This window comes from Belonocnema kinseyi, chromosome 8 (assembly GCF_010883055.1).
Source record: "Belonocnema kinseyi isolate 2016_QV_RU_SX_M_011 chromosome 8, B_treatae_v1, whole genome shotgun sequence".
NCBI lineage: Eukaryota > Metazoa > Arthropoda > Insecta > Hymenoptera > Cynipidae > Belonocnema > Belonocnema kinseyi.
In genome coordinates, this window is record NC_046664.1 from 10306483 (window position 1) to 10329577 (window position 23095).

Here is a 23095-nt window from a genome sequence, read left to right on the forward strand (position 1 = left end):
AATTTTTATTTAAAAATAAGATTATCGGAATAAATGATATATTGATTTCAATTCTTATCAAGACTTTCGGATTGAAACAGTTACAATCTGGGAATTCTCAAATTTTTTAGCGGATCTAGAATTGTTTGGTCAAATCAATTATTGTTCAGATTTCTACACTTAGAATACAGATCAATTTTCAAAATAATTTATTTATTTATATATACAGTTGATAAAATAAAACTGTTTGTTATCAAAAATTTTCAACATCAAATGCTTTTAATTTTTAATTGTTTAGATCCTGAAAACTGCACTTTAATTATTTTAAAAACTGTTAAAATCGACCGTGGACAGATTTTTCTTCTGAAAATTCGTAAAATTCTCGGTTTCCAGGTTCGGCGGCCACCTGCTGTTTATAAAAAGATCTTCGATTTAAAAAAACTTTTAATTTTTAATTTTTTAACCTTTAAAACAGCATCTAAAAATTATTTAAATAAAAATATATGCTGAAAAATTAAAAGTCTAAAATGGAAAATTTTTCTAGTGAAAGATTTGCGAATGAAGCATTCTAAACTAAATGATATAAGAATTTATAAATATCTCAATTTAGGAGATTATTTAGAAACCGTTGAAATCAAAGTTGGACAAAATTTTTAGAATAAAAATTTTGTAAAATTCCCGGTCAAAAAATAAATTCACTGTCATTTCCCGGTTTTTCTCAGCCCTATAAAATTCCGTATCATTTTCCATGTTTCTCACTTGAATTCAATTTCATTTTATTTGACACAAATAGGTCACTTTTTGTCCGCAGAAAGAGGTTATGTAACACAGAACCTAAAATAATAGTTAATCCATATTTTCCTTTAGCGATCTTCAACATTATTATAATACATTTTATTGGGATTCAAATATTTCTGCACCTCAAAAGTACAAGAAATTTTTATTCTTACATTTTCAAATCCCTTATGTTTGCCGCCTTAATTATCCAAGATGGAGAAATTAAGCGGTGAGTCTTTATTGGTGCGGTTTTTTTTACTTGCGCGTGGCTAGACCATGTATTTATTAGATCATGGGCTCGAGACTGGTAGTCACTCAGTCACTGGTGCTGTCAAATCGCCAGTGTTACTTCGTCTGTCAGAGAAGCTTCTAACCTCAAAAGTCGAAAAAAGTTTGAAAGTGTTTACAAAATGGGTAAACACGAAGTAGGAACACCAAAGTACATAGCCAACAAGATAAAAGCGAAAGGATTGCAGAAATTGCGATGGTTTTGTCAAATGTGTCAAAAGCAGTGTCGAGACGAGAATGGATTTAAGTGCCACACTACGTCCGAATCGCATCATAGACAACTTCTTCTTTTTGCTGACAATGCCCACAAATACATCGATCAATTCTCGAATGAGTTCTGCCAGCAGTTTCTGGAATTACTAAGCAGACAATTCGGTACAAAAAGAGTACCTGCGAATCGAGTTTACCAGGAATATATCGCTGACAGGGAACACGTTCATATGAATGCAACTATGTGGCTCACATTGACTGGATTTGTAAAATGGCTTGGACGTTCTGGAAAATGCGTTGTGGACGAAACAGAGAAAGGTTTTTCTAAAATCATTTCTATTGTTTTCTTAAAAGTTCATTTTTTGGTTGAAGATTCATTTTAGTTGAAAATTTGTACTTTCTTCTTCAAAATTATTTTTTATTCTAAAAATTGGACTATTTCTTTGAAAATTCTTTTTTTTTTGTTCTTAAAAATGTATACTTTTTGGACAATTCAATATTGTGAAAAAATGTGGAATATTTTAAACTTTAAAATGCCTAGATCCTGAATAATACGCCCAACTTTCGAGAATCTTGGCTCAAGTAAATTTTAAGATACACAATCGGTAGAAATTATCTGCAAACCTATTTTTTTAAAAAAAGATGTTGATAAATTGCCTTAATTTTTACAATATTAAAATTAAATTTGTTTCCTCATAATAGAAGATTCAATTCTTTTGTAGCCAATTCGTGGGGGGGGGGGGGGGGGGGGGGGGGGGGGGGGGGGGGGGGGGGGGGTGCACATTGAACTATTTTGGTAGGAAATTAACATTTTTGGGCGAAAATTCAACTATTTGGTTGAGAATTAACTTTTGTGTTGAAAAATCATATTTTTGTGTAGCAAAATGGTTTTTATGGGGTCAAACATTCAACTATGTTTGGGCGAAAATTCAACTATTTGTTAGAGAATTAACTTTTACGTTGAAAGTTAGGGATTGAGTTGAAAATTCAACTAGATTGGTTGAAAAAGAGGTTTTTGCGTAAAACTTAATTTTTTTCGTTTAAAAGTTGAACTGTTTTGTAGAAAATAGTTGAAAATTGATCTTTTTTAGTTGAAAACTAAACTATTTTGATTAAAAATTCAACTATTTTGTTAAAAATTCATCTTTTCTTTGTCTGACTTTTTCCAGGTCACTAAAATAGTAGAAATTGTAGGTCTCGTGGAACAAAAAAGTTTTTTTTTGTAATTAATTTTATTAAGGTGAAAAATCACGATGCTACAATCGAAAATATTTCAAAGTTCCTCCTTTTTTCATCTTTAACAACAATATAATTACATTTTTAAAATCCCATAATTTTTTTGGTGTTTATATTATCAAAGTGAGTTCAATTCCGTTTGAAATGAGATTTTTTTAAATTGGAATTGGTTGAAACTTGACGGATTTATCGAAGTTTAAGTTTAATTTTGAATAAAATAATAAAAATGTCATCAAATAAGTTGAATTTTCAACTTAAAAAGTTTGATTTTCAGCCAAGGATTGAATTTTAAACAAAAGAGATTAAATTTAAACCAAAAACTACATAATTGCATTTTTTAGAAGACAGTATAATTTTTAAGAACAAAGGTGAATTTGAAGTCCAAAAAAAAAGATTTTCCTGTCCAAATAGACAAATGTTGAACAAAGCAGTTGAATTTTTAATCAAAAAGGGCGATTTTTCAACAAAATACTTGAATTTTCTAATTACAAAAATGAATTTCCAACCACATAGTCTTATTTTAAAACAAAAAATATTCAACTTCAACCAAACGTAGTAGAATTTTCAGCACGAAAGTGGTCATTTTCGATAGAAAAATGATATTTCAACAATAAAAAAACGAATTTTCAACAAAAATAGTTACATTTTAAATGAAGTAGTTGAATTTGAACAAATTTAAGTTTCAACAAAATCGTTAAACTTTTAAACAAATAGTTTAACTTTCAACCTCCAAAAATAAATTCGTAACGAAAACGACGAATTTTCAATCAAAAAAATTATTTTTCTAGCAAAAAGGACAAATTTTAAACAAAATACATTAATTCCCAACAAAATAATTTCATGTCCAACCAAAGAGATGAATTTTCCATTAAAATAATTAATCATGAACAAAAAAAAAAAACATTTTTACCCAAATAGATCAACTTTTAACCAAGAAAAAATGTAAAAGTTACATTGTTAGGTAAAAACTTTATTTTAAATAACAAAATGATATTTTGAATCAAATATTTAAGTTTTCAATCCGACAAATTTTCAAAAAATGATGAACTTGCAACTGGAATAGTTAAATTTTTTATTAATAGTATTGATTTCTAAGCAAAAAAAAATAAATAAAATATGAATATTCAACCAAACTTGAATTTTCAATCCAAAAAGTCGAATATTTAACCAAAAACTTTAAATTTTCGACCACAAAAGACTTGGAGTTTTAGTTGAAATTTCAATCAAAAAGATCTATTTTAAACTTTAAAAAATAAATTTAGAATCAGAAGTAAAATAATTAAATTTTTAGTTGAAAAACTAATTCTTAGCAAACAAAAAAAAAGAATTAAAAAAAGTTTACATTGTTTACGTAAATAGTTCATTTTGGAACAAAACGTGTAAATTTTCGAGCATCATCAATTGCAAATATTTAGATTCTATAGCGATTTCCGGTATAATACGTAAAAAAATGGCACACAAATTGTGAATTTAATCTAAAACAACTATGACCTTCTTTTATTAAAAATATTAAATTTCGACGAAAAAAACTATAATATAACGAAAAAAACTGCAAATTATAAATCTTGTTTAAAATTGGTTGTTTTTTGTTTAAAATAACCAATTTCTAGTGAAAAATTTTAACATGGCCTTTAATTGAAAATCTTCTTTAAAAAGTTGTGAATCTTCTTGAAAATACAGTTTGTTGATACAAATTTCAATTTTCGACGCGAAAATCATTGAATCTAGATCTAATCATTTTTTGTTTAAATTTACTAAGTTTTTTTTTAAATATCAATTTCCGACGAACAAGAATAACACAATCCAAAATAATGAAAAGATTTTAAACCTTGTTTATATTATAATAATTCGATGTAAAATTCCAACATGACCTAAATCTGTCAAAAAAATATGAATCTTTTTTTTAAACCTAATGATCTTTTAATAAATTTTAATTTCTGTCGAAAAACACTTTAAAAAATCAGAAATTGTGTAAGTGTGTAAATTAGATTATTTCTAAGAAAAATCATTGGGTATAAATCTAATATTTTTTTGTTTGAAAATAATGAAATTTCGATGAATCTTCTTTGAAATAGTTTCATTGAAAATTCTTGTTTTTCGTTGAAAAATCTTTTTTTTTATAGAAAATTAATCTTTTTGTTTGCAAATTCACGTATTCCAGTTAAATATTCATCATTTTGTTAAAAATTCATCTTTATGGTTTAAAATTCATATAATTAATTATTTTCAGTGGAAAATAATTATTCCATTTTTGTTTGAAAATTAATCCTTTTACTTCAATCGTCATCTACTGCAGTTAAAAATTCATATTTTTAGTTGAAAATTCATCACTTTGGTTAAAAGTTGTTTTTTTAAAATGAAAAATGCATTATTTTAACTGAAGGTTTAACTATTTTATTTTTCGTTGAAAACTGAATTTTTTAATTTAAAATGCAACTATAGGGTTGAAAACTGATGTTTTTCATTTGAAATTCAACTATTTTTCTATTCCAAATTTTTTCTTAAAAATTCATCTTTTTGGTTGAAAATAAAACTACTTGGTTGAAAGTTGAACTTTTTTGTTCAAAATTCATCTTTCGGTTAAAAATTCATCTATTCCAGTTGAAAATTCATCGTTTTAATTTACATTTTTTTGTGGAAAATTTAACTTTTGAACTGAATGAAAATTGAACTTCCATTTATGGTTAAAAACTGACCTTTTACATTCTCATCAGAAAAGGGGTTAGATTTGTGTAAAATTTGACCCCCTCCCCTCCCCCATTTTTTGTCAAATGTCCATATTTTGAGACTCCCTGTATCCGAAAAACAGGTTTTTACGAATGTGTCTGTCTGTATGTCTGTGAACACGATAACTTTTGAAAAAATTAATCTATTAGATTGGCCTTTGGTACACTCGTTTAGTGTCCTTAACTAAAGGTCAAGTTCGTTAGCCAGCCATTTTGGATAAAAAATTAAAAAGTGGACACATTTTGAATATTTTTGAGACCACTTTTTCAAAAATTCTCTGTACACTTGTTCATAGTACTTGAAAAGTAAAATGTTAATTTTCGAAAGCCCTACAAGATTATCATAACAACTTTTTGAATTTTTTCAAAAAATTGATAATTCAAATTTTGATCAAACAAAAAGCAATAAAAAATTGTATTTTCTTGCCAAACTATGCAAGGTAGGAAAAAATTATGAGGCAAACATTATTCACCCAAAAAATATCTACAAATTTCTTATTAATCATTTTTTTATACGATACAATTTTTTTTAATGGTTTTTTTTATATGATTGGTAGTTTCTATTTTAATCGTGAATAACAGCATTAAAATAAAAAAATTAGATTTTTGGTAAAATGACACAAGATATAAGAGAAAGGTTGTGTAACCCAAAAAAATCTAAAAATTTTTTGAAATAATTTATTAATAAAACGCGTGGTTTTCGTTTTATCGTAAAAAGAACATTATAAATAATGAAATTGACTGTTTGAAGAAACGGGACAAAACAAATTAAAATAATTATAAGGATGTATGTTCCAAAACGTAGCTACAAAATCCCCTTTACCTATTTTTTTCATATGACAGGCCGTTTTTTTAACTTTTAGCATCCCAAAATTTACCAGTTTTTTTAGTCTCCAAAAAAGCTTTTTTCTCATTTATATTTTCAAATTCAAAACATGAAAAATAAAGGAAAATTATGATTCAAAGTATTAAAAGTGCACTTTCTGAATCAAGGTATTTGATACTTAACCATTCTTTAAAAAATTAAAAACGTTGAAGCTGAATAGTTTTGAGATAATATCTTATAAACTAAATGTAATATTTAAAAAAATACTGAAATGTACAATTTTCAATTAGTTTAAAAAGTTTTTAATATAACATTTCCAAAAAAAACTTATTTAAACTAACCACTTTCAAAATAAATCAGTTCTACATTTTGTACAATCATAATTCAATAAATTCAAAAATGAGTTTATAATTAACTAGGGAAAAATTAAAGAAACTTTAATAGAATTTGATCAAATGCCTCCAAACTTAGGGTGAGTTTTGAAGACTTTAAGATGAATGAAATAAAAACATGAAAAATCTATATCGAATTAATAGATTTGAGTAAATTTAGAAGAATGTAAAAAATGTAGTATAAACTAATAATAATTTAGGATGAATTCAAAATGAATTACAAAAAATATTTTCAAATTTTTTTAAACTGGGCAATGAAATTTCGTCTGTTTTAATATGAATGCAAGTTACAAATTATTATAATATACATTTATGGGGATGATATAAAATTTCAGAGATAAACTTTAAAAATTAAACTATTTGAGTGCAAATTTTGTATTTTTGTTAAAACATCAAAAAATGGATTGAAAATTCGTGTATTTTGTTGAAAAGTCATTCTTTTTGGTGGAAAATAATTTTTTTTAGCTGGAAATTCAACTATTTTGTTCAAAATCTATATTTCAGAAAATCTTGTATTATAATTTGTCAAAAATGCGTCCGTGCTATGAAAAGTTATACTCTTACTCATGTACGTAATTTTTGCATATTCGCAAAAACTTAATCCTGAAGATTATCTTTTTAGTCATCAATTTTATTATTTGGTTGGAAATTTAAAAATTTTCTTAAAAAGACATTATTTTTGGTTGCAAATTTAAAAGTTTGGTTAAAAAATCGTATTTTTGGTTTAAAAATTCAACTATTTTCGTAGAACATTAACTTTTGGTTTAAAATTCATATTTTGTTGCTGACAAGTCAACTGAAATCTTTTTTAGCAAAAATATTTCATCTTTTTTAGTAAAAATATTTAATCTTTCATGGATAAAACTCCAAGTGTTTTTTTAAAAAAACTGAACTATTGTCGTAGAAAATTTCATTTTGATTAAAATTCAATTTTTTTTTTAAATTTTTCTTTTTGATTCAAAAATTCACCTGTTTTAGTAGTTGAAATCGTTTTTTTTTTTTTTGAAAATTAATCTTTTTGTTTAAAATTAATATTTTTAGTTGAAAATTCCCGTATTCCAGTAAGTTTGCATAATTTTAATAAAAATTTATCTTTATGGTATCAAGTTCATCTACTGCAGTAATAAAAATTCATCACTTTGGTTGAAAGTTGGTTTTTTTCTGTTAAATTCGTCTTTCTAGTTTAAAAATACAATTTTTTTCGTAGAACATTAACTTTTTGTGTAAAATTTATATTTTGTTGCTGACAAGTCAACTGAAATCTTTTTTAGCAAAAATATTTCATCTTTTTTAGTAAAAATATTTAATCTTTCATGGATAAAACTCCAAGTGTTTTTTTAAAAAAACTGAACTATTGTCGTAGAAAATTTCATTTTGATTAGAATTCAATTTTTTTTTTAATTTTTCTTTTTGATTCAAAAATTCACCTGTTTTAGTAGTTGAAATCGTTTTTTTTTTTGAAAATTAATCTTTTTGTTTAAAATTAATATTTTTAGTTGAAAATTCCCGTATTCCAGTAAGTTTGCATAATTTTAATTAAAATTTATTTTTTTGGTATCAAGTTCATCTACTGCAGTTAAAAATTCATCACTTTGGTTGAAAGTTGGTTTTTTTCTGTTAAATTCGTCTTTCTAGTTTAAAAATACAACTCTTTTTGTAGAACATTAACTTTTTGTGTACAATTTATATTTTGTTGCTGATAAATCAACTGAAATCTTTTTTGTATGAAAACTATTTTTTTGTTCTGAAAAATTGTCTTTTGGATTTATAAGTTCCTTTTTTTAAACAGAAATATTGCATCTTTCTTGGATAAAAATGCAACTGTTTGGTTAAAAATAACAACCTTCTTGAAAAGTCGTACTTTTTGATTAAAAATTCGATTATTTAGCAGCAAATTGACTTATTGTTTACAATTTTTATTTTCGTGTTGGAAGGTGAACTGGAATCTTCTTTGGGTGAAAATTTTACTAGTTTTTGTAGTTTTTTAAGAGGTTCTATTGATAATTTATCGGTTTTAGAAGAAATTTTATCTCTCTTGAATAAAAATGCAACTGTTCGGTTGAAAATTTAACTAATTTTTGAAAGTTTATATTTTTGATTTCAAAATTTACCTGCATTAACAGAACTGGCATCTTTCTTGGATAAAAATGCAACTTTTTGGTGCAGAATTAAACTATTTTGTTAAAAGTTCATCCTTTTAGGTTAAAAATAATCATCTTTTTAGAATTGAAAATTTAATTTTTTCGCAGAAACTTATTTTTTGTTAAAAAATGCATATTTTGATCGATTCGAATCTTTTTTAGATGAAAATTCAACTTTTTTTGTCAATAAAAATTCATCTGTTTTAAGAGAAATTTCATATTTTTAGATAAAAATGCAACTATTTGGCAAACAATTCAAAAATTTTGTTAAAAACTCATCTTTTTTGGTTAAAAATTCGTCTTTTTTCATTTAAAATTCTATTTTTTTTTTAAGTAGAAACTTATTTCTTGGTTAAAAATTCATATTTTGATCCTGAAAAGTCACTTGAAATCTTTTTTAACCGAAAATTCAAGTATTTTCTGAAAATTTATCTTCTTGATCTAAAAATTTGTCTTAGTAGAAATTGTTTTTTTTTATTATAAAAATGCAGCTTTTTGGTTAAAAATTCTTCTTCTTTGCTTGAGTATTTCATTTTTTTGTTTACAAAATTTGGCTAAATCACTTTGTTAACATATATATTTTTTAATATTTATATTTTTAGTTGAAAATTCATATCGTGGTTGAAAGTTTAACTATTTTGTTTAAAAATTAATCTTTTTCAATTGAAAATTCGACTACTTGGGCAAAACAAGTACAATGTCAAAATTTTTTGTTTTGATTAAAGGCGTTTGTCTTTGGTTGAAAATGTAACTGTTCAGTAGAAAAGTCTTTTTTTAGAGTAAAATTAATTTTTTAACTGAAAATAAAACTTTTCTATTTCTTTAAGGTTCATTTTTTTTAGTTGAAAATTCTGCTTTTCTTGTAAAAAAATAATTTTCTTGGTTTGAAATTTCATTTTTGTTGATTTTTTGCTGAAAAGTCATTTATTATTGGAAAATTACATTTGTGCAGTGAAAATTCGTCTTTTGGCTTGAAAGTTTAATAATTTAAACTTTTTTCTTTTTTTAGTTTAAAATCTTTATTTGTTGAAAATTCGTCTTTTTGGTTTAAAAATTGTTTTTTTGTGGTATACATTTCATCTGTATTGATTAAAAAATAAACTATGACACTTTTTTTGTTGGGAATTTGTCTTTTTAGGTTGAAAATTCAACTATTATGTTAAAAATTTAGATATTTTAAAAAAAATTAAAGTATTTTGTTAATAAGTCATCTTTTTTAGTGAAATGACATCTTTCTTGGATTAAAATGCAACTATTTGGTAGAGAATTCAACTATTTTATTAAGAAATTAAACTCTTTCATTCATCTTTCTTGGAGAAAAATACAACTCTTCGGTAGAGAATTCAACTATTTTGTAAAAAATTCATCCTTTTTGGTAAAAAAAATAAATTTTTGGATTGAAAATTTAATTTTTATTTTAGAAACTTGTTTTTTTATAAAAAAAATTTACATTTTGATGTTAAAAAGTCAAGTGAAATCTTTTATTGGATGAAAATTCAACTATATTTTTAAAATTTTTTTCCGTAAAAATTCATCTGTTTTAAGAAAAATTTAATCTTTTTACAAAAAATTCAACTATTTGATAGAGAGTTCAACAATTTTGTTAAAAACTCAGCTTTTTTGGTTCAAAATTTGTCTTCTCGGATTGAAAATTAATTTTTTTCCCGTAGAAACTTATTTCTTGTTTAAAAATTCATATTTTGATAGTAAAAAGTCAACTGATATTTTTTTTAAGGGAAAATTCAACTATTTTTTTGAAAATTTATCTTTCTTAATTGAAAACCCAAGCCTTTCTTCTGTTTTTAAATTAATTTTCCATTTTTTTTAAATTGATTTTTTTTATTTGAAAATTTTTCATTTTTGTTGTATAAAAATGCAACAGATTCGTGGAAAATTAATTTTTTGCTGAAGAGTCATATTTTTTGTTTTAAAATTCAATTTTTGTAGTGAAAATTCTACTTTTGACTTGAAAGTTTAATAATCTGGATAAAAAAATGTTCTTTTTTTAATGTAAAATCTTTACTTGTTAAAAATTCATTTTTTCGGTTTTTAAAATTGTTTTTTTTTTGTATAAATTACATCTGTGCTGATTCAAATATAAACTATGACACTTTTTTGTTGGGAATTTGTCTTTTTAGGTTGCAAATTCAACTATTATGTTAAAAATTGAAACATTTTGTTGAAGATTCAAGTATTTTGTTAATAACTCATCTTTTTTAGTGGAAAATACTTTTTTTGTTTAAAATAAAGTAATATATTTGAAAATTAAAATTTTTTATATTAAATACTGATTTATTCCGTTTGTAAAAGATTATATGTTAAAAATATCACAAGATCAGTACTTTTTTGTTTATTTTTTTTTTATCAAAATACTTGTTTATTCAATTTTTGATTAACATTTAATATAATTATGATATTTAACGATTAATTATTTCTTATTTTCAATAAAAACTCTGTTTATCGTATTTTTATTATCTCTCATTTGGACAATTGTGCATTTTATTAACAAATTTTATTCTTCAATAGTTTCTAGTATTTTTTAAATTAAATAAGGAAAAAAGTGTTGCAAACAACAATTTCGGTAATAAATAAAAAATTAAATTTTTTTCCACAAACTACAAAAACAACAAAAAAACATAAATAATGGACAATTATCTATATTACGTGAAAATACACTTTCAAGACACTTCTGGTTCCTTTTAGTAAATGTTTGTGAAAGAAGTCACTGCATCCATTGGTATTTCGTTATTTATTATTAAAATTTTCATTTGAAAGTCTCAGTTTTTTCTCGAAGTATCTGAAATTTTTCAATTAGGAATGGTGAAAATGGCAGTGCCTTTTGATTTTACTTTTAGTTAAAAATTCTATCCAGTAATTTAAAATGTTACTTTAAAATATAGGATACTTATTAAGTATATATTTATTGTTCTTGAAATTTCAATAATTTTAAATTCAAATTATAGTTTTCAATGTGCTGTTCTAAAACAATTTAATCGGTGAGGCCTTGAAACTAAAGTTATTTCTTAAATTTATTTTCAGATTAATTTTTGAAGGTTTCGAATTTTAAATGTCACAATATTGTAGTTTTAGATTCCAATATTCAAAATTTGTGGTCCATTTCGCTATTAAATATTTCAAAATTTCATATTAAAAGCCTTGATAATCAGTTTTGGATTTCATAATTTTGGATGTAATTGTAAACCAATTTCGAATTAAAAGCTTAAAATTTTACAATTTTAAAAAATGAAGTCTAATTATAACAATAATTTTTTGTATTCTTTATCTTAATATTCAATGTAAGATCTTAAAATTTTCGGATTTTTAATGAAGATTGAAACAAATAAATAATTTCAAATTGAAAATTTCTAGAATGAATAATAATTCTGAAGGGAGATTTTAAACTAAAAAAATTAAAAATTGAGTTTAAAGTTTAAAAAGTTAAGCAATATGAAATCGATACACCAAGAAATGGATATTTTCGGTAATTTAAAATGGTTACAATTTCAGAGTTCTGAATTTTCATGATGAACGCTACATTTTTAATTTTTGTCTTTCGGGTTTGAGCATAAAAAAGTGTTAATACCACAATTTTTGGTGACCAAAAGTTTGTTTATTTTGAAATGAAGTTCGCATGCTTTAAGTTTTAACTTCCCGTAGTAGAATTTTTTTTATTTTAACGCTTTCCATTTAAAATTAATATTTATTTTGAAGTTAAAAAAAAAAAATTCTAGTAAGTTTTTCATTTTAGAAAAATTTGTCTAATCAGCTTTAATGTCAACTTGGAATTTTATTGTGTATTAACAATTTAAAATTCTGGAATTTCAGAATCTATGACTTTGAAAGATTTAATTTATTTTTCAATATCAAATTATAAAAAAAATTATTATTTAAAATTATTCAAATTTTAAATGACCCAATTTTCAAAATTCGAATTTTAAAATATTCAATTTTTAACGTTTTGACTTTGTCCTATTTTCGAAATTTTAATCTAAAATAATACTAGTTTCGTGGCTCTTCAATTCAAATTAATTTTTTTAATCTTTAGCGCTTTGACGTAAAAATTAAACAATTTGTCTTTTTTTAATTTGTCAAACGCTGGCAATTTAAAATTGTTAATTATTAATTCTTGTTTGAAAAGATTAATGAATTATTTAGAAATTTGTCTAATGATGGATTTTGAAATTTGCATGTTTTCATGTTAGTAAACAGAAACACAGAGAAACGAACGCGCAATTTGTAATATTTAAATTTGTTTCTCATAATTCTTCAATCGTGTTATTAAATTACTGAAGATACTTTTTACTGTAATGTGTTTTATTCAATGTTACAGGAATAATAATTTAAAGTTTATGTTAAAATATATTATTTTAATAATGTAAAAGAATATTAAATTAATAGATATTTTAAATTTTACATAAGTGAGCCATTAACAAATTTTTTTTTAACGTTTTAGTTATAATAATATTTTATTTATTTTTATATTTGCAAATCATAAAGCCTAATAATATCATGTTACACATGCTATTCATTTTTTATAATAATATTATATTTTATACTTTGAAATTATGTACAAAATAAAAATTACATATAATTTTAATAAATTTTTAATTGGTTTATTCAATGTTACAGGAATAATTAACTAAAGTTTATCTTAAAGTTTCATTGTGTGAATTAATATAAACGATTATTAAATTAATAAATGTATTGCGAAATCATTAAGTTTAATAATATTATTATATAAATTATAATTAACATTTTGATTAAAACATAAAGTTATTAAAAGCTAAATTACAATTAAATAAATTTATTATATTAATGTTTTAATTATGTTAATGATTTAATGTTAAAAAACTTGTTATTTATATATTAAAATTAATACCTTATTTTATTTTAACGTTATCTAATCAAAATTTATTAACTACTTAATATTGGAACTATATTAATTCTAAATTTTACATAATTGAGTCATTAACAATATAATTTTTTTCACGTTATATTCATATTTCATATTTTGATATTATTTAGAAATTTTAAATTAAATATAATTTCAATACATTTTAAATTGGTTTATTTAATGTCACAGGAATAATTTAAAAAATTTTTAAAAAAATCTAATTTTGTAAAATAATATAAAAGATTATTAAATTAATAGATATAGTGTGAAATCATTAAGTTTAATCATATTATAATATAAATTAAAATCTAATAATAAAAAATAAAATATCAAAGTACATAAAGATTGGATTTAAATTGTTTAATATTTTGTAATATAAATATTTTATTTCCTCTCAGATTATGTAATTTAATATTAGCTGTTACTTTCGTAATAAAAGTTTCTTTTTTTCTTTTAAATACTTGTATTACAATTATATAATTTTTTATGGTGCTTCCGATATTGTGTTGTGAAATGATTAATTAATTATCAACTGATTTTACAAAAACTCCCATTTTCTGGAATTAGTTAACGAGTTTATTAATAAAGAAAAATTTTAGAAATGAAAATTCAAATTTAAAAAAATTTATTAACTAAAAATTATTTAAAGGTTATTAAATAAAGGTTATTAAAGGTTATATTATTATATTATATTAAAGGTTATTTAAATTATTTCTTATTTGGTAAAATAACTAATTGATATAACCTGAATATTTTTTTGTGTTTATTAAATTGAATAAAGATTAAAATTTATCACCTAAAATTTAAGTAATGTAAGTAACAAATAAATTAATTATTTACTTGTAGGTTATATAATGGAGCATTGAATATGATTTGCATGATATAAATCAATTTATTTTTAAAGTCCCTCTATTTCAATTAAGTAATTTTTCGAAATTATACTGGTGTTCTGATATTAATATTTGCATTCAATTTTCAAAAGTATATGTAAAATTTTTTAAATTTTTTACCTCAAATTAAGATCAATTCACTAAAAAATGAAATTTTTAGTTAATATTAAAATTTTTATTTAAAATAAATTTATGAAGAAATCAATTAATTGTTAGATGACTAATTTTTTCACAACATGGAACTAGATAAAGATTCAATTATAACTTTTTCTTAAATTATTTTATGTTGTGCATTAATTTTTTTTAACATTTTGCTACCATATTAAAATTCTAGAGTTTTTAAGAAGAAAAAAATGTTTTCTTTTTTTACATCTGGGTGATATATTTTTTTTCAAACAGATAAGTAAAATACAATCATTGAAAAAACTTATTTTAAGAATTACAACAATAGAAGCGTCTTAATAATTTCGAAAGATTTTGAGATTAAAATTTTTTAAACAGTTATGGGAAAATTTGAAGAAGTTAATAATTCATTTTGAAATAATAATTAAAAAATTTAAAGATTTCAAAACTGTTTTTAAAATATATGGAAGATTTTAAGACAATTATTTCCATTTTCCCGGATTTAATTTAAATTTAGGTAAACTTAATTTTTTAGGGCGTCAAGAGAAGGAAAAATATATTAGTTTAGATTCATGGGAAAATTTCAAACAATTTTTTAATAATGAGTTCTAAGAGATCATTACAAAAGATTACAAAACGTTTGAAATTATTTTAGAAAATTTAAAAAAAGGGTTTAAAAGTTTTTCAAGTAACATCGTGCCACGATATATAAGAACAAATTTTAGTAAATTTAAGAGATATGTAGAAGTTCTGAAACGATTAAAAAACAATGAAAATTTATAAGATATTTTAGGACTTTTTTTAAAATTCAGGATAATAACATAAATTCTTTAGGTTCCCAAAATAATTTCTTTCGATTTTTTAATTTGAAAAATGAGCTTTAGGTCTAAATTTAAAAATATTTCGAAACATCAAATATTTCTTTAAATATCGAAAAAGAGTAGAAGATTTTAAAGCAAAATGTTTCAATTTGCGAAGATTAAAGGAAAATAAAGAAATGTTATTCAAGATCCTATGAAAATTGGGGATGTTTTGAGGCAGCGTTTTACAATTGAAATAACTTTTCAAAATTTCAAGAAAATTTCCAGTCAGATAAAAATATTTTTAAGAATTTAAGAGGCATTGTTTAGATATTTATTTTAAAAGGGCTCAAACTTTTCCTACTATTTTGTAAAATCCCGTAAAATATTTTTTTTAATCTAGATTTTTTGTTGTCGAATCTGAAATATTCAAAAATCTTTTATAATTTTCTTCAAATTTGTAAGAAATTTTTGAATATTTTGAGCTTAATTTGTTAAATTTTAAATGATTTTTCAAAATTTCAAGAAAAATTGAATTAATTTAAAAATATTTTTAGGAATTCAAGAAGCTTTGCATAGATTCAAAATATTTTAAACCTTGAAAGCATTTCCAAAAATTGATGGAATATTTATCATTTCTTCTGAAATTATAATAGCCCTAAATATCTATAGAAAAGGCTAAGGTTTTTCTAATAATTTGTAAAATCCTGTAAAATAAAATATATATTTCTAAAACATTCTACATTCTTTTTTTGACATATCTGAAATATTTAAAAATGCTTCCTAATTCTCTCATGAAAATGATAAAATTTATATAATTCTAAAAAAAACTGCTGATACTTCTTTCCTCGTAAATAATTTTTAAATGTGTGAAACTAGAAAAAATTTCAAAAAAGCATTGTTGTGTTACATCAAAATATTGTTTAATGTATTTCTATACCGCACTTCATCCTAAATATCTATTTATATTTACAAAAAGTCTATTAAGTTTTTTAAACTAATACAAAAAATGTTACGCAACTGCAGTTAGGGTGTCAAAAGGTAAAAGGGTTTAAAATAATGTTACGTAATATGTGAACAAAAATATAAGTGTTCAGAAAATTTTAACAAATGAATTGTTATTAGTAAATTGAGTAAATGATAAAAATAAGCATAAAAGTGAGCGCGCGCACATACAGTGGTGCGCAAAATTTTTGGGCCAAACACATTTCTGACTATATCTGGTGAACAAAAGCAGTTGAGAAAAATTGAATATATACAAAATTTCAGTATTTATTCAACTACAAAACTACAACATTTACATATTTTTAATGAAGTTTGTTGACAATTCTATTCACATTGTTTGTAACGACAGTGTTAAAAAATAATGGGCCACACTTATCCCATAGGTTCATAAAATAATTGACGTCCATAAAATAAACAAGAAAGTTATTATTTCGTTGCTTATTGACTAATACTTTGTAGCCATACCCTTAGCAGCAATTACAGCAGCACATCGTCGAGGCATTGAATCAACTAAGCGTTTAACGTAGTCTTTCGGTATTTTTCCCCATTCTTCCTGAAGAGTTCGCCATATGTCATCCTTGTTCGAATGTTTCTTCGTTCCAACATGTCTTCCGAGTGTGTCTCACAAATTTTCAATCGGATTTAGGTGTGGAGATTGAGCTGGATGATCCAGAAGCTTCACTTTTCGCCCTTTCAAAAATTCCTTAATCAGCTTCGACTTATGTTTCGGATCGTTATCTTGCTTGAAAATCCAGTTTTTGGGAATTTTTTTCTAGAATATGGTAACATTTTTTCTGCCATAATATCTCGATACATAACTTTGTCCATGATGCTTTCAATCTTGTGCAGTGGACCTACTCCTTGCGAAGACATAGCGCCCAAACCATGACTGATCCACCTCCGTGTTTGACTGTTGGAATTTGATACCGAGAATCGTATCTGGTATTTTTCGGACGTCGAACATACTTCTTACCATCACTTCCGAATAGATTGAACTTCGATTCGTCAGAAAAAAGTACTTTAGCCCACTGCTCCGGAGTCCAGTGTTGGTATTTCTTCGCAAAATCCAATTGGGCCTTCTGATTCTTCTTGCTGATCAAGGGTTTCTTAACAGCAATGCGTCCGAACAGTCCCATATCGTTCAAACGACGAGGCACAGTGCTCCTACTCACGTTGGCAAGGTTTTCATCGCGGAGTTCATTGACAATTTCAGATGCCATCTTCTTGACATCAATTGTTGATTTGCGTTTGATGATCTTGTCAACACGAATTGTTGTTTTCCGTGGTCTACCAGATCGTGGGAGGTCCAGTAGACTCTGGGTAGTACTGAATTTCTCAATTAATCTGTTTACAGTACTCTTACCAATTTTCAATGAGGCAGCAATTTCACGAGAAATCTTCCCTTGTTCAGAAAGATTTAACACAGCTTCCCGAATCTCATGGGTCGTATGTCTCGGCATTTTGACTTCAGAATGATTTGATCTGATAGGTTAAACAATTGACGAACGCGAGGAATCGAAGTTGTTACCATAACATCGCTTCTAGAGATATCTGAACATAGTGGCCCAATACTTTTGCACACGTCAATATGGAATATAATCGAAAAAAAACAATGGAATTTTTTTTAAAAACTTGTTGCCTACTTTAATGTTTGGTACAAAGTGTTTACATAATTCCCGCATCAATGGATTTTTACTCGAGTTCGCCTCTGAAAGAATAGATCAGAAAAACAATGTGGCCCAAAACTTTTGCGCACCATTGTAATAGTTTAGTATATATGAAAAAATGGTAGATTTTGGAAAGAGAGTTAATTTTTTATCAACCAGGAGAAATCACAAATATTTATTCTGGTATTGAAAATAAGAAATAAATAATCAATAAATATCATAATTATATTAAATCTTATTCAAAAATGGAATAAACAAGCATTTTGATACCGACGTTTCAAAATACTTTTACACAGGTTCGATAAGAATCCGTTTGCAATTTTTAAAATGCATTTTTCTCGAAAATGGATCCAAATTGAGTCTTTTTGATTTTTCTCAAAAGACCTTTGATATCTACTTTTCATTGAGGATAGTATCAATCAAAAGACCTAAAGGTTCTCTCGTTAGACGAATAAAGATTCCAATACCATTAGCAAAATTGAAGGACTTTTTCAGGGTTTTTTTTTCAGGTAAAAAATAATATTTATAGCCAATATTTATTCTGATTCGCAGGATGGTTTATAACGTACATCGACCGCGATCCTGAGGCAGTAGCTTATCTGGAGAAGCAGGCAAAGAAGGAAAAGATGGACCGCAATGAGGAAGAACGAATGATGGCGTTCATCGAGAAACAAGTGGAAAGTGGTCGACAAAACGCACCCGACGAATCGAGCGACGAACCAACACCATTAATCCGTACCGAAGACGAACCACTAGTACTAAACATGAAACTAAAACCAAAAGTTCTGCCAGCATCTTTAGTTAAACTCGGAATATCCGGAAAAAAGAAACAGTCCCTCAAAGAAGAACCAATTACTGAACTTGAGTGTGAATCCAGTTCCAGGAAAAGTTCGCAAAGTGTGAAACGCGAAAGAAGTAATTCTTTAGAATCAATTGATGCGAATGAAAGTGAATCCAGTTCGTCGAGAAGTTTGAAAAGTTCGAAAAGAAAAAGTAGCCATTCGGAGGAACCGTCAAGTAAAAAACGTGAAAAGGAGGCGAAAGGCTGGTTGAGGCGGGGTTTGGTGGTGAAGATTGTAACGAGGAGGCTAGGAGAAAAGTATTACAAAGCCAAGGGTGTTATTTCCGAACTTGTGGATGAATCCTTCTTCGTCGGGAAAGTTAAACTGAAATCTCCCGAAGAAGTGGAAGGTCACGTTGTGAAAATAGATCAGGAACATCTTGAAACTGTCATACCTGCGATTGGCAGAGAAGTTATCATTCTTAAAGGAAAAGACGCCGGGGAAATTGTGACAATCAGGAAAGTGAGAATAGAAGACTTTTGTGTTGATGTTGAGTTTAAGAAGGGAGAGATTCTTAAAAGAGTTCCTTATGAAGAGATTTGCAAATTCAGCGAATGATGAAAAGCATTAGAAATTTATGGATGGTTGAAAAGATGTAAATATGATGTTTGGTACGTTTAAGTTTATCAATGAATGTAAATTATTCATTTCTGAGGTTTCATTGCATTTTCTTGAGTTTTCATTAGTTGTCGACTGATGAGACCTGAAAATAAAAATACTTCATTGTTTAATATGAGGAAGTGCGCTTACAAATATTATGTGCTTTTGAGAAGTACTGTAATAAAACTTTTTTGATATAAATTTCTGTTTATACTAAAATACCCCAATCGATTTTTAGATGAAAAATGATTTTCCGGGATGTCTACTCAAATCCTGGAAAAACTGGAATTGTCAGGGAGTTTTTTCGTGAGTGAGCTTCATTTTTTGTTTAAATTGATCGACTTGAGTTAAAAATTTAAGTATCTCGTTGAAACTGCGTGTATTTTGCTGAGAATTTACCAGTTTGCAATATTTTCTTTTTCTTGAACAGAAAATTCTTTTTAGTTAAAAATTCAACGCATGTTGAAAATTTGTCTTTTGATGAATTGAACTGTTGTTAATTTATTAAAATTCAAGTATTTTCAGGTTGAAATATCAAATATCAAATCAAATTTTTGCGTTCAAGATTTATGATTTTAATTGAAATTGCATCTTTTTCGTGTCAAATCGCCAAAATATGAATTTTCTACTAAAATGATGAATATTCAAAGAAAATATTTTAATTTTCCACGAAAAAGATACATTTTTAAACAAGAAGGTTAATTTTTTACCAAAAAGGAAGATTGGTCAACAAAATCAGGGTGGCCGTTTTAATGGACGAAATAAATTCCCGGTCATTTACCGGTTTGAAAACATTTTTGGCGATCAACGTAAAGCTAAAAAATTTTCCAATTGAGGTAATAAAAACTGAGCTTTAAATAAAAGCACTCAAAGTGAAACTATTAAATTTTGAACATTTAAAATTGAAAATAGATTTTATGCTTTCACGTTATCATTTTCAATGCTCTAATTAAAAAAATCAATCAATGAACTGTAAAATTTTCAAAATTATATAATTTTAAGGAATTTGAAACTAGAAACACCAAATATTGAAAAATTGAAAAAATTTTTACTGAAAACTTCTTAAATTGGAAATTCAATTATTTTCTTTTAAAATAGTTTAAACATCTTTGGAAAGCTTCAAAATTTTATTTAAAAATATTTAAAAATCTAGAAGGTGTTTTAAGTTGGTTTTAAATTTAAAATTATTTTGAAAATTTTTTCAGAACTCCTGTCAAAATTAATTGAATTTTTTCTACAATTTTCAGAAAATCCTGCAAATTTTAGAAAATTTCTTTACAATTTGGATGCTTAAATAACAATTGAACATTTATTACTTGTGGGCGAAATTTGAGTAATTTTAAGAGACATGTAGAAGTTTTGAAAAGATTCAAACTTAACGTAAAACTTGAAATGTTAGCCTAATATAAAACAAAATGTAGATTTTTGCAGATTTTAAACAAAAAAAAATTAGATTCTTTTCAAGAATTGTTAAATGCTTAAAAAAATAAAAACATTTTATTAAGATTCCTAGGAAAATAAAAAAAAAACTTTTCATTTTGAAAAATTATTTTAAGAGAATATTTTAAAAGTTTAAAAAAAATTTAAACAAAATTTTAAAAAAAGATTCTAGATGATTTTAAGAAAACTTTTTATAATTTGCATGATAATTTTTAACCTTTTTAAGACTCCCAAATATCTCTTAAAATTACTCAATTTTTTTTACAAATGTTCATTTGTAAATTATACATAAAAAATTTAAAATTTCACTGACAAATTAAGCATTTTTCAAATACAACAATTAAAATTGTAACGTTCAAAGTTCAAAGGCTCTTCGAAATTTTAACGATTCCAGGTTTCCTAGATTAAACATTTCAGTTAAAGATATTCTTTACTTTTAAATATTTGTTTTCAATTTACTTATCTTAAATAAAAATTCAAATATTGCCAAATATTCAATAATTAATCTTTTTTTTTTTATTACAAATTTCAAATTGAATATTTTAAACTGAAACAATATTTTAAATTTAATCAAATCTTTTAATTAAGAATATATTAGGAAGTTATTTTTAAGTTAAAAATAGTTAAAACTTTCAAATTGAAACCGTTTAAGTTTTAACGTAAAAATCTGAAAATTCTTCAATTTTGAACTGGTTTAAAATCGTTTTGTCAAACCGTTCTTGTTCACTTTTTATCACTTAAAAGTAGAGATTAATAAAAAAAATTATTTATTAAATAAAAATGTTTTTTATTCAAAATTTTCAACATCAAAGGCTTTTATTTTTTATTTGTCCAAGTCTTTAAGAAAGCACTTACAAATTCTTTAAATTAAAAATGTAACCTTAGAAATAAAAATTTTTAATGGAAAATTTTTAAAGTAAAGAAATTTTGAAAAACGTAACAGAATAGAAAAACATAATAATTCCACTAATTATTTAAAAAATGTTAAAATCGAACGTGAACAGAATTTTCTTCTACAAATTTGCAAAATTCCTGGTCAAAAACAAAATTCAGTCATTTCCCGATTTTTCCCGGCTTCAAAAAATTACCGGTCATTTTCCGGTTTCCCAATCCAGCAGCCGACCTGAAAATACATGAATTTTAACAAAATAGTTGAAATTTCTACTAAAAAGGATGAATTTTCAACAAAAATAATAAATCGTCAACTAGAATAATTAAACTTTTAGCCAAAAAAAATCAATTTTCAATTAAGAAAATTAATTTCTTCCAAAAAAGACGAATTTTAAACCGAAAAAGATAATTCTGCCACCAAAAATTAAATAGTTACATTTTTAGTAAAAAATTCAATGTTTAATCAGAGATAAATTTTCAACTAAAATTATGTATTGAAAACGAGAATATTTGAATTTTACACGAAAAAGATACATTTTTAAACAAGAAGAGTAATTTTTCCCGAAAAAGACGAATTTTCAACCAAAAACAGATAATTCTCTCACCAAAACTTAAATAGTTAAATTTTTAATTAAAAATTAATCTTAAAAGATATAAATTTTCAACTAAAGTTATGAATATTCAACGAAAGTATTTGAATTTTCCACGAAAAAGATACATTTTTAAATAAAAAGATTAATTTCTGACAAAAAAAAAAGATTTTTCAACAAAATACATAAATTCTAACCAAATAGTTGAAATTTCTACCAAAAAGGATGAATTTTCAACAGAAAAAGTAAGTCTTAAACTAGAATAATTAAAATTTAAACAAAAAAGATTAATTTTGAATTATGAAAATTAATTTCTGCGAAAAAATACGAAGTTTCAAATGAAAAAAGATAATTTTCCCATCAAAAATTCAATAGTTAAAAATTTAATGTTTAATCAGAGATAAATTTTCAACAAAAATTATGTATTGAAAACGAGAATATTTGAATTTTACACGAAAAAGATACATTTTTAAACAAGAAGAGTAATTTCTTCCAAAAAAGACGCATTTCCAACCAAAAAAAAGATAATTCTCACACCAAAAATTTAATAGTTAAACTTTTAATTAAAAAATTAATATTCAAAGACATAAATTTCCAACTATAATTATGAATATTCAACGAAAATATTTGAATTTTCCTCGAAAAAGATACATTTTTAAATAAAAAGATTAATTTTTGACAAAAAAAAAAGATTTTTCAACAAAATACATAAATTCTAACCAAATAGTTGAAATTTCTACCAAAAAGGATGAATTTTCAACAGAAAAAGTAAGTCTTA

The 23095-nt window shown here is 24.5% G+C and overlaps 1 protein-coding gene across 1 annotated transcript; it reads left to right on the forward strand.

Moving 5' to 3' along the window:
- The first annotated feature begins 1084 nt into the window (after positions 1–1084).
- Positions 1085–19563, forward strand: LOC117177890 (DNA/RNA-binding protein KIN17). Its single transcript, XM_033368959.1, has 2 exons — positions 1085–1572; positions 18507–19563. The coding sequence occupies exons 1-2, from the start codon at positions 1167–1169 to the stop codon at positions 19352–19354; spliced, it is 1254 nt and encodes a 417-aa protein (XP_033224850.1). The 5' UTR covers positions 1085–1166; the 3' UTR covers positions 19355–19563.
- The last annotated feature ends 3532 nt before the right edge of the window (positions 19564–23095 follow it).